The following is a 13,302-nucleotide window of genomic DNA, read 5'->3' as shown; positions in this document are numbered from 1 at the left end:
CCTTGGCCCAAAACACTCCTTCCACTTACAAGATTTGTTTTGCTTCTTATATAAAAGATAAAAAAAATCTCATTAATACAGCAATATTTTATTCAGTCTGACTGACTATCCTTGACTTTGGAACAAGATACAAATTAACTATATAAGAAATAAATTATATATTTAAAATTAATAAACTACTGAAAAACAGTTTGGAAACCATTTCTTACTCATTTGCAATGAATTTACTAAGAAAAATATTTCTAGAAAGAACTGTATGTACAATGAACACGTATTTAATATTTTAAAAAGCAACTAAAGTATAAATTATATATATATATGTTCAAACCAATCTTTGATGTTTTTTCACTCTCACTCTATATTTTATTAAGTTGGATTTTACATAGGAACTGACAAATTTCTCTAGTTAAAACATAAAGAGAAATTATCAGGCATATTTCCCACATGTTTATGTAAGGATCTGCCTCAACTAGATCTCCCAAGAAAGCAGAACTCTTGAAACAGGCATTGTCTCAAAAGGAACTTTTTATTGAGTGTTAGTGATGGCAAGAGAGCAAAGCAAGGTCTGAGACTTGGCGTGAAAAGGATTACATCAAAAAGTCAATTCACAACTTTTCCCCCCAGTGTCCAACCATCTATTGAAATCCAGCCAATCCACAGGTGCCACCATGTTATGAGAAGCTGGAGATTCAGTGGGCTTCTCAAGGTCTCTCTTGATTCTGTTTCCCAATGTCCAGGCTCCAAGTTGTCTGGAGATAAGGCAGATGTTTTCAGGTTGCATTCCTCTCGCCCAGAGGGAGGGCATCTTGTACAGACCAGAGCAAACAACAATTCCCCTGCAAGCACCCTCCCCCCAATAGTATGGCAAGCCCCGAAAATACATAGGCAAAAACAAGAAAGGGAAAAAAGGGAAGGGTTAAAGGCAATTATAATTGAGGGGCTCTGACAATTTAATATGTTACTTCTGATTTGTAAAATGCCTCTCAAATGACATACATAAACTCAGCACCACAAATGAAATTTTATCTTGAATTTTTTTCATGTAACGTAAGTCAAGTTTCCTTTATAGTTTATATGGCACTTGCCAATGGTTGGAATCACAATTTGGGCTTTCTATGCTACAGTAGACAACAGAACACAGGGGATTTCTCAGCAACCAAGCTTCTTACCTTCTTAAAGAATGTAGCAGGTGCCATTTCAGCTCCATTTAGGGTTCTTAGGAGGAACATTGGCCAAGAGGATGCATTCATCTGGAACCCTAATGTGACAATAAATACATAATAGATATGATTTAAGACAAAAAGCAAAGTGGAGATGGGATAGAAGCAAAGCATGGTTGACCCGTGACCAGTGCAAAGCACTCCAAATACAATCTATAACATTATATCCATTCTTTTTCCTCTTGATTTATGACTATTTCATTGTTTGCTATTTCCAAAAATGAGCCCTGTAAATCAAACTGTTGAATTATGTTTCCTTACCCAAAGGAGGCTGAAGCATTCCTCCTTTCTTTTCACACGTTCCAATTTGCTGTATATCAGAGGAATCCACTAGCCTCCAGAAATCATTTTTGTTATCACTTCCATCAAGACGCAGCCTTAATCTAGTACCTGAGATTCCAATAACTGTAGCTATACACACAGAGGTAACATTCCGGGGGTCATGAGCTTCCAACTTCATACCCACTTTGAAATCATTGCTAGGGGGAATCTTAGACTATAAAAGGAAAGATAACAAAAGGGTTGCAGTATAGTTTAACAATCTATTGACTTAGTTTTCTAAATAGTAATATAGATAGATAGAGCAGTATGTGGAATTTAATGAGCATGTTTTCTACATGTACCAGTTTGATATTATACAAATGCATCCTTTTACATTTCAATAACAAATCAACACATGCAATCTAAATTTCATGATATTCTTCTCTGTGCAACAAGCATTTAGTTGTACTTTGTGTTTTGATTAAAGATATCAAAAATGGTGATTGTTATTTCCAACCACATGAAGAGGCTATAAGTCCAACAGTAATGCTTCTTATATTAATAATTCTTACTAACATGAATACACCATGTACCACATTAAATGCACACTACATTAAATGCTACACTTATAAGTAAAGCAGTTCAACAGTTAACAAACACATAAATTTTAGAAGTGGCTCTTAATATTTTAAATTATCACCTGTCTGAAACACTGTGAAGGAGCAGCTACAGACCCAGTTTCTTTCAAGTAGTTGTCCCACTTAAAATATTCTATGAAAAAATGGAAATATTTAAACTTTAAAACAGCAATATAAATACTACATAAATATACTTCAGGGTACATGAATGTAAATACAATCTTAAGGAATTTACATAAATGTAAGAATATTTTTCCCCAAACATGTTAAAAATAATTATAACGATTTTGAAAAATGCCTTTTTAAATTATCTTTTTAACCTGAACTGAATTTAATTGCTATATTGTAACACATAAATTATCAAATTAATTAATTGAAATTACTTGAATGTTAGTGTAGTCAGCTTTTTCCCATAAGATTCCATCTCAAAGAAACAATACACTGAATGTGACCTTTTAAATACAGGAAAGTGCTAAAAGTGGGAATTCGGATTAAAGCATGTAAGACAGATCGTTGCCAAGCCTTTCCCCTTAATATCTATATCCAGCTAAAGTGAACTCACCATCACCCTGATAACTGGTTCCACTATCACTACTCTTACTGTTTGGAAGGTTTCCAAATATTCAACTGCAATACAAACTGTCTGTAATGTTATTCTTTGTCCTGAAGTACAGGACATTCAAGTATTTGAGGAGTGCTTGTATATTCCGTCTTCTTTTCTAAACACTAAACTTTTCAAAACACTTTAATCTGTCCTCAAAAGACTTAATTTTTTTAGTTCAATGATCATCCTCACTGCCATTCTCTGAACACTTCTTAAAATATGATGCCTAGAATTGGACATACAGTAATCAAGATGTAGTCTCACCAAAGCAGCACGTAGTGGAATTAGTACTTTCTGATTATTTGGAAATTGTACAGGTAGTCCTCACTTTACGACCAGTTGCTTAGCAACAGTTTGAAGTTATGATGGACCTCCTCAGGACTACTTATGACCCAGATTTGAAGTTCTGTTGGCTCCCCTTCCCCCCCCCCCACCCAACGGTCCCATGATTGCATTCTGGACACTCAACAATAGGCCCACATTCGCAGATATTTGCAGTCACATGAAACAGGTGTTTCCTTCTGGTTCCAGAAAAAAATGCCCACTGTAGATAGTGTATTCTCTTACGTACTGCCACATTCACTTAACAACCAACACAAAAATGGCTGTGAAATCGGGCAGTCACATGGTGACCCACTTAACAACCAGGATAACATACAACCATAATTCCAGGCTCAATTATGGTTGTAAGTTGAGAACTACCTGTACATGATTAGATCTAGTCTAAATTTAACATTTGTCTTTTTAGCATTCATTATTTAATATATGATGCTTTAATACTTCATGTATTGGAGGAATATTTATACGGAAATAAAAAGAAACACTGTTTATACAGCAATGAGTTAACCTAGGGCAACAGCTCAGATATTTTAAAGTAAAAAAATGTGGAGGTGACAGCATTCTGCAGAAAAAGACCAATTTACAAGATTTATCTAGATGAAGATTTATTCAATGTAGTTATACCTCACAAACTAATTTACAATTCAATAAAGGTACTGGAAGCAACATATAGTATGTAACATTCCTCTGCTAACTACTGTATATTAATTCAAGAATAAGGTTGCTATGGCTATTAAAACTTGTTTAAACAAAATCAAACAATAAAGGACCCATATAAAATATTTGTGGATTTCCTTCTCACATCTTCCATCTCAGCTCGTTTAATCTTAGTTGTAAAGCAAGCGGAGACTAATCACAGGGATAATAAAACATCTGCAAGCAACGAAGCTCAGAGAACACTGAAGACTCCACAGAATCAGAATAATCCATATTGCCAAAATAACCAAGATATCCAGAAGGTTGCACTCCAATTGTCCACTGTTTGTTAAGATCACTCAACTGAGACAGATTCTTCAGATGAAATCAAACTACAGCAAAATAATCTAGAATTTTGGAGAGTCACCGAAGCAGAAAGCTGATTGGAACATGTGAACAGAATAACTCTAATGCTACTTGAGGACACCAGCTCAAGAAAGGCTGCCCCAAATCCACCAAAACCTGGCAATAAACTGCGTGAGATTTAAGGTAGCTTTTTTCAGTTCAGTAAGCACAAGGCATTTTTACTCTGTAGACATGCATATATCACTATCAATGGCTTCTGAATTTTTTTTAACAAATATGAAAAACCACAATCCAAAATGGCATACAGTTCATGAAAGGCTTTGAGCAGCAAAGGTGATAGAAGGTGAAATATATTCAGATTTAAAATTCTTGGCCAATAATCCAACAGATTAGAGCCAAATTATTGCAAATGTCTGCAGTCTGCACTGGTGATAACCATAAAACCATTCTGTTTCCCAGCTGCAAGCAATTGCAATATATACAGATGGCAGTACAGACCATCTCTTGAGCCAATCATATATTCTAAGTAAAAGCTACAGCATGAGAATAAGAAATACGCTATATTTTTTCCAAGATTAAATTCTCTCAGTGAATTTAATCCTTAAAGGGACTTGCTTTATTCCTTTGCACCTACTCTTTTTTATTATTTTTCTTTTTTCCCCCCACTTGACTTTTATTATTTTATCAATATATATAAAATGCAAACAAAAACAAAAATAGGAAATCAAGAGAAGAAAAAAGAGAGGGGGAAAGAAAATATGAGGTGCAAGGGAAGAAAGAAAAAAAGCACTGACTAGGAATAAGGGAGTGTACATGAATGATTGATGTCTTATGATGTAATGGCTCTGATGTTTGATTTTCATTGGCTCAGTTTATAAAGCCATGCTACTAACTTTCTGAGATGTGGCACTTCTGGACATAACTCTGCCAGCATTCCAGATTGTTTGCCACCCAGCTGTTTTATTTGATCAATTAAAGCACTGTTTCTTCAAGAAGCCTCTTGAATTTGGTAAGTTGAAACAAGCATTCTGGAATGAGGAGATTGGGGGATGGAGTGTATGTGTGTGTGTGTGTGTGTGTGTGTGAAATGCCTGAAAGGCAGGTTAGTTGCCTGCAATGTGATAGAGATGAATGACTGTTAGTTAAGGAAACCCCCTGTAAGGAACCCCCACATAAGAGAGGGCATGGCCAGCCCCAATATTGAAGAAAAGTTATCGAGAAATCTCTAGGGAATCATCCATTTGCACTGAGCAAATGAACTGGTGTTTAAGGGAAGAGGAGGGGCCATGTTTCCAACAGGCTGTGTGTTAGCCCATTGGAAAGCACTGAAATTGTGGCAGTAAATATAATCTTCAAAAAAGCAATGTTACAAAATTTTGTACACCTCCGTTTGGCTAGCTTATTTTTTTAACAACTTCAGCCATGGAAGAAAACTTGAAAGAACAACTGAATGCAAGTCCCCCCCCCCCCAATCTGGCTGTTTGGATATACATTCAATTCCTTTCTGTTAGACACTGGCGCCATCTACTGTCCTTGGAAACATGAAGAGAGAAGGCTCTGCAGTTTTCCCCTCCCCTTCTCACTGGTAAAGGGCCCCAAATTCAACGTTCCTTTTGGTCCTTCCCCAGTTATTTGAATTTGCTGGGAAAAATTGGAAGCAACCATAAATGTTCCCCTCCCTTTTTAGAGAAAAGTTAAAAAGAGAGGCATGCTTTGGCCTCAAACCCCAAATTGATGTTTCTTAAGTATTTGGCCATCCAGAACATTAAGCTTGGACTTGGAATGGTGAGAAAGGTAAGAGGTGGTTAAGAGCACTCAAAAATCACATCTTGATTTTTCTCACTTCTCGGATGACAAGCAACAGGTCTGGAAATGTTGTCTTAATGGTATTTGTGTATGTGTGTATGTCTGTGTTGCTTTGTGTTGTTTCCAAAACTTGAGAGAGGGAGAAAACCCTCTGATAACAACAAACAAAAAGACCTTATTTAAAAATAAATGGTTTGCCTGGAAAAAGCATGAAATGAAATATCTGTATATGAAATTGTTTATGCAAGCAGTTTGAATGGAAGTGAATGTGTGAGTATGCTGAATGTGCAAATGCCTGTGTGTGTGTGTGTGTGTGTGTGTGTGTGTGTGTGTCCCACCCCACGCCAGGTCTTGGAAGAAACAGTAAATTGCAGATTTTGTTGTTGTTGTTCTTGTGGACTAAGTAAAACATGTTTGCATGAGAATGTGAAGAGAAAACTATTTTGTTGAAAGAATGATGTAAGTGAGAGAAATTCAAAAGGGGCCGAGATCCCTGTGCAGTTTTTTAAAAAAAAAAATTGTTCAGCCATCTTCGTTACCGGCTTGCTATGTTTTTTTTTTCCTTTTATCTTTGGAAGAGAGAGACGGAAAAAGGAAGGGGGGGGGTTGATCATTTTAAAACTTTTTTTCTCTCTGCTTAACTCTGGCCTCAAAGAAGGAGGGAAGGAGGGGGAAAGTGAAATCTGAGATCTGCTCTTGCAGTTTTTGGCTTGTAACTTTGCTCAGGAACACAGAACAAAAGAAATCTTATTCGGGCAAGACATAATGTTGCTAGTAACCAGGTAAGAACTCAGAGAAAAACTTGGCATTGGAACATACTGAAACTCTTCAGGTTTAAAATGTTAGTTAGCCCTATATACACTCATCAACCAAAGGAAATGATTCTGAAGTGTTTTGCTTAGATTTGTAAATGTTTTTAAAGGTTTGATGCTCTAGATTCAGTCTTTGCATACATATATATTTTCAATACATTAACTCAGAATACCTCATTAAGCTTTTTTTTTCCTTGTGAAGTGCTGTTTTATTTTATTGGGAGCACCTATTTTGAACCTCCCCAACTTAGAGAAGCCTTTTTATCTCTTTATGAATGTTGATTCTAGAATAGTGAAAGGTGTGTTAGCTCAGGACTGTGAATGAGAGGATCTTATGAATGCAGATGCCCAAAAAGGAACTGTTCAACTAAAGAAGGCATTCAAACAAGCTTGAGCATTTAAATCATGATGTCTAGAAAAGGTTGACTGTTGAGATCATGTGACAGCCCTACTTAGAGTGTTACTTTTATGAACATTGTGAATAAAGCTTTTCTAACAGGAAATTTACAGAAAATATAGTGATATAATCTATAGGGTTGCCCACAGCCCAAAAGCTATCTATTGCAATATGAGAACTTTTTAAGATCATAGTTGTTTGTAGAAAAAAGATTAAGAGAATAAGAAACTGGTTCAAATGGACTCCAACACATTTTATGCAGAAGGCAAGATTAGTTTTTCTGTCAGTGTGACTCTAAGGGGCATCTGTCTATATACACGTAGTCTTCAACTTACGACAGACCTCCCCAAAGCTACTTATGATCCATTTTCAAAGTAACAACAGTCGTGCATACGTCATCATGGTCACATGATCACATTTCAGGTACTAGGCAACCAGCACATATTTATTACTGTTTGCAGCATCTCATGGTCATGTGACTGCAATCTGTAAATTTTTTGCTGTTTTCTAGCATTTACTTCAAAAACACCCATTGGGGAAAATTTACTGATTGCCTCGACCCACAACTGTAATGATTTGGAGCTCTATTACAGTAGTAACCTGAGAACTACCTGTAGCATACAATTCACCAACCCAACAGATGAGCATCAACTGCAAAATACTTGCAAGTTAGAAACTCAGTATTCATGGTACAAGTAAGTTCAAACATACCATTACAGAGAAGGCAGCTGAAAGTACCAGAAGTTTTACTGGCAGAAATATTCAAAATCCCTTGAGAAATTGTTTTTGTGATCGACTAAAACACTGAATTAATTACGTCCACTATAGGAGCTGATTTTAATTTAATTTGATTTAAATTTAAATCAAAGTATCATCTATATTACTTTGTTTCAATAGAAGAATCAAAAAGATCAGTTACAATGAACTGTTAATAGGATTCATTCTGAGGTTTGTTATGAACAATAACACTGATACATAAATTACTTCCATACTGATATTAAGTCTTCCTGGCAGCCTCCGTGAAGAACTGTGAAGAAGAACCACAATGAGAGTTGTGTAGTACAGGTGGGCATTTCTGGGCAGATAAAGTTTTTCCAAAGAAAGTGTTATAAGCTTGAGTTGCCTGGATCATCAATAGCTGATCCTACAAGGCTATAAACATCCAGATGGATGACTCGAGGGCATATTTATAGGAAAGACTCAATCCATATATCAGTGAAAGTATTTCCTAAGAACCTCTTGTCACTGTCTACATGGAACAAGACCTATGTCATTATGTATTTGTGTGCACACAAATATACAGGCTGAACTGGCAAAGAGATAGTTCAGGACAGTGTGTTAACAAAAATTGCAAATGTATTGTCTAAAACTGTTGGATAGTATAGTTTTGAACAGTGGTTATGGAAATCCCAATACTGTACTTTTCTGTGTTAATTTCCCTAGAATTGGTATGTAAAGAAGCTACATCTATTTGATTGATAGTGAGCTCAGCTTACCATCTATTATCAGTGATAATGTTCTCATCTCTTTGGTAATAAATCTTGTCTAACTCCATGAAGGCCATCTCTACAAGATGGCAGTCTTCCCCCCTATCGCAATAATTGACAAATCCAGCTAAGAAGGAAAGAACAGATTAAGGCAGGATGCAGTTCTGATAAGAAGTGATCTAGTAACTGTTGCTAAAGATTCACAGAAAGTACTACAACAATACAGGTCCTGTAGCCTGACATAAGGAATCACAACTATGGAAGTGCTTGAAACTGACAGACCTGTACTTACAGAATGATTCAAAGTATCATCTTAAAAACATTATATTAAACATTAGCATGAAAAATACTGGAGAAAAGGATTTATAGACATAACTTTACATAACAATTAACCAAAACTGAAATACTTTCAAATTTAATTAAGTCTGTTGGTTTGAAACTCTGGAAATATGACTAAGAATATTTTTCCCTCCTCCACTCTTGTCTGCTCGCCTTTAAAAGCTCCCTTTGAGACTGTTTAATATATCTTCAAGAAAGCTGGAATGGAAGAAAAGGATTGATTCAAAACTGGGAAAAGGCACCTTCTAGAGAGATTTTTCAGGGACGGCAGAAGATAGGAGATGAGAAAGTTTGCTTTTAAAAAGTCTGCATGCACCAAAATCTGTTCTCTTTACATTTACAACACATACTACTGTATTATGCAACAGTTATTACTGAGCATTTTTTATTTCAACCCAGGAAGATAAATGAGAAAAAGTTTTTTGACAGCCATATGTACTGCAGAAGAAACAAGGGTGATTATATCTTTCAGTACTATGTTTTTACAGTATAGAAATAATATAAATAGAATAAGTGGTCAATTCAGACATCATAAGAGGCAAAAGATGACAGATTTTGGATCTCTTTCAAGCCAGTGCTTTAATCATAACATAAATAGTATTTTTAATATATAAAAAGGCTAAATTAGCCTATTACTGTAATTGGTACTCTGTCATCTACAGACAGCAGTGCTGCTAACTATACAGTACAGAATGTGAGTTCATAGTACATTTTACTTGAATATTTTGATTTTGTTAAATAATGAAAGAAATATTTGAACAGAATTATATGCATATGGTACTTTTGTGAGTTTTTATTGATACACTTGAATATAAGACATGACATTAATAGCTAAAAACAATTTAGAATGCTTATCGGATATTTTAAAAATGCCTACTTTATGGGGGGAAAATCTACCAAGTTATTAGACCAGTGGAGAAAAGGCAATTTAAAGCATGTTCAATAGCTCATGTTGACATTTCCTTACACCTAATGTATCTTTTTCACTTATCAGCAATAGCTATACAATCCCAGGAAAAGGTGCAACTTTTTAATCAGCTGTCAACAGCTGTTAAATGAAATCATTCCAAATAAACTTTCTAGCTTCAAATCCAGTTTGCCTACTATTTGACTGCAAATTAATTTAATAAAACAGCATATTTAAAGACTTTTGCACGTTAAATTTGCAATGTTATAAAAATATATTTTCTTTCACAAATTAAATTATATCTAAAGGTAAAGGTAAAGGTTCCCCTGCACATGTGTGCTAGTCGTTTCCGACTCTAGGGGCCGGTGCTCATCTCCATTTCAAAGCCGAAGAGCCAGCGCTTGTCTGAGGACGTCTCGGTGGTCATGTGGCCGGCATGACTAGACGCCAAAGGCGCACAGAACGCTGTTACCTTCCCACCGTAGTGGTCCCTATTTTTCTACTTGCATTTTTATGTGCTTTCGAACTGCTAGGTTGGCAGAAGCTGGGACGAGTAACAGGCACTCACTCTGCTACGCGGCACTCGGGATTCGACCCGCCAAACTGTCGATCTTCTGATCGACAAGCTCAGCATCCTAACCCACTGAGCCACTGCGTCCCTTTTTAAATTATATCTAGCAGATGCCATTAAATATTTCCCCAACCAGTTTTAGTTTTTCCCATGATCTAGAAAACAAATCAAAATTTGAGATCAGAAAAAAGTTGTTTATATCAATAGCTATTCTGCAAACATCTACATCTCTTTTTCAGGAAATTATATTTTGATCCTAGGAAATTATATTACTAATTGTCAAACTTTTCCCAGTTTAGGAACTAGGGGTACCCATTTGATCTTATTAAACTCCTGAAACTAAAAGTCACACTTTAAATGTCTGGAAATTGTGACTTCTGGTGTTAATGTTCTCTCTTTTACTATCTTATTGTTTCAACTTTACCTGTTTTCCCCATGGTTAAAAGTCTGGTCCTCCCTGTCACAATAAAAATACAAATGTTGCCTGAAAAGTTCACTCTTCTGTTTCAGTAGAATTGTTTCCTGTAAAGCAGTAATACAATAGATTAGGAAGAAAGCACGCACACACACGCACACACACACACAATATCACACACAGAGAGACATAATATATACATAATATATACACATATATATCTATGTGTAACTGTACAAAATTAGTAAGTGAATAAGGAATGGAATTAGAAATAAAAAAACACCTTAACTCTGTTCCTACGCTGCACATTTTTTCCAATTTTAAGGTCTTTAAATTTCAGATTTAGACACTATTTACAACAGATTTATTGAAGGATTCTTATTATTTCTAAGCATACACACATACACATATATACATATAACACATATATATACAGTACATGTACATATACAGTACATGCACAGACATATACATATGCATACACACACAAGTTGCATTTATATTAGAATATTATAGTAATTATGTTCAATGCTAGCAACATTTAACATTACATAGAAATTGACATTATTTGCTTTAGTTTTTTTACTTTAGCACATATACAATTTTGTTCTTTTGTTCTTTTGATTGACATTATAAAACAGTTACAGCAATGAAACTGTAATCTATCATTTTATTTACTGCACAAGTACATCCAAGCTAAAAATGTAACTGATCATAAGTCAATTAGATCTCTTTTAAGTCTGGTGTTCCACTTAAATAATGCCATTTATTTCCCAACTTTCTTGAAAAGTGCAATCTTGATAAATGCTTGAGGGTAATAATCCACAACATATTTTGTGATCTTTATATCTTGAACTAATAGTGTCCATTAATTCTGTATATGTTACTTAGAGATGATTGCTGCTAAATTACACACAACATATTGCAAGGTAAATAAGGTTATATCCTAAAATGACCCTATTGGTATTAAAATAGATGCTGTCCAAAATAAGAAATTGTCATTAATATTATGACATAAAAACAGGAACAAAAAGGAATATCACAGCTTTCCAATAAGCTACAAAAGAATTTAACCTTGCAACTGGTTTACTTTTCACTTTTAACTGTACAATTCCAATTTGTTCATTATCAAACAAAGTCAAATATCAATCAATAAACTATTTTTATGTACATGGGTAAAGCCCTGCCTCTTTAACTGATTTGTAAAATGTAACGAAGCATATAATGTACACACAACTTGCTGCAACACTAAGGAACATTCATTCACAAATAACAAGTTCAAAGATTCAGATACAAGTACAAATGTTCTATATATTATTTAATTGTGGTATAAATTATGTACTACTTTAGAAGTTTTTAACAATTGCATATAAATGAATACATTAACAAATTTTTGTGCTCAGTCTTATAAATTTGCATAATACATTTAGAACACTAAATCTGACCAAATTATAAAATATTTGAGAATCAGCTAGAATAGTTAAAATATGAAACTTGAAATGTTTAATACGGTTATTATGCATACTGGCATAATAAAATGAATAAGAATATTTACTCTTCATGATGGCACTAACTTTCAACTTTCACACATGGATTTTAGGGAAAAAATCTAAATTTTAAATATCATTTTGATAACCTTTAAAATCGAAGTGCATTGTATACAGATTGTAATAAAAATCATTATTTCTTCTCAAAAATGAAATTCCCTAGGATGGTGTCTGATCAATTACAGGAATATTTAACACAGGAATAAAAAGAGTAAATATTAATGTATCTGTTTTTAATTTCAAAAGCTCATGTGCAAAAATGATAACATGAATACAGTAAAATATACAAATAAAAGCTAACACTTTTCTATGAAATTAATTCAACAAATGAATATCCATTTCAATAAAAAGAAATAGGAGCTATTGCAAAAAGCTGTTGAACTCAAATAGATTTCAAAGCTATCTTACAACTGAAAGGTGATCCAAGTCATCCTCTTTATGAGCAGTCAATTTTAAACCACTTGTGTTTATCTTTCTATTGTTGCTTTTCTAGCCAGTAGCAGATTACACTTGCTCCTGTAATAAAGATTCCAGTTCAATAGTGATTATATCTCTCAAGCCACTGAAGTGCTTGCGGGGGGAAAAACATAAAAAGAATTCCAGCATTTCAGACAAGTGAGCATCTAGACAGAGACAACAAGATTGTCAGCTAAAAGAAACCCCATTCAAAGGCAGATGACCAGTAATCATTGCCAATAACCTATTTTATAGTCTATGAAATTCAGCTCACAAATTAATCCTAGAATTTTAAATCTAATGTTGAAATTAGGAATCATTTATATAGTAACTTCCTAAAGCAAAGTACAATGGATAAAAATGTACCTGCCTCGTCATACATTGAAGATACAAATTTTCCAAAGATGGGGATTAATTTCTCTTCCAAAAAGAAGAGGTTTCCATCTCAGATTCAATATAGAAAAAGCAGTCAACTCTTTATTACTATAAATCATAATAACA

At 34.5% G+C, this 13,302-nt stretch overlaps 1 protein-coding gene across 3 annotated transcripts in view; it reads right to left on the bottom strand.

The window, feature by feature from the left end:
- The window catches only part of SCML2 (Scm polycomb group protein like 2), a 54,253-nt gene that overhangs the window by 35,723 nt on the left and 5,228 nt on the right, over nucleotides 1-13,302 (bottom strand). For all 3 annotated transcript variants that reach the window (XR_014492585.1, XM_083363103.1, XM_083363104.1), the window contains exons 2-5: nucleotides 10,808-10,905; nucleotides 2,182-2,252; nucleotides 1,482-1,716; nucleotides 1,170-1,258 (exon numbers count right to left, since the gene is read on the bottom strand). Coding sequence is in view for 2 of the 3 variants with exons in the window: in XM_083363103.1 (XP_083219229.1) it covers nucleotides 1,170-1,258; nucleotides 1,482-1,716; nucleotides 2,182-2,252; nucleotides 10,808-10,820 (408 nt within the window). In the remaining variant the exon portion in view is untranslated. The remainder of the gene's footprint in view (nucleotides 1-1,169; nucleotides 1,259-1,481; nucleotides 1,717-2,181; nucleotides 2,253-10,807; nucleotides 10,906-13,302) is intronic.

The sequence above is a fragment of the Vipera ursinii genome (genome assembly GCF_947247035.1).
Source record: "Vipera ursinii genome assembly, chromosome: 4".
Classification (NCBI taxonomy): domain Eukaryota; kingdom Metazoa; phylum Chordata; class Lepidosauria; order Squamata; family Viperidae; genus Vipera; species Vipera ursinii.
Note: the sequence above shows the minus strand (reverse complement) of the source record. Positions and strands in the feature narration are given on the sequence as shown.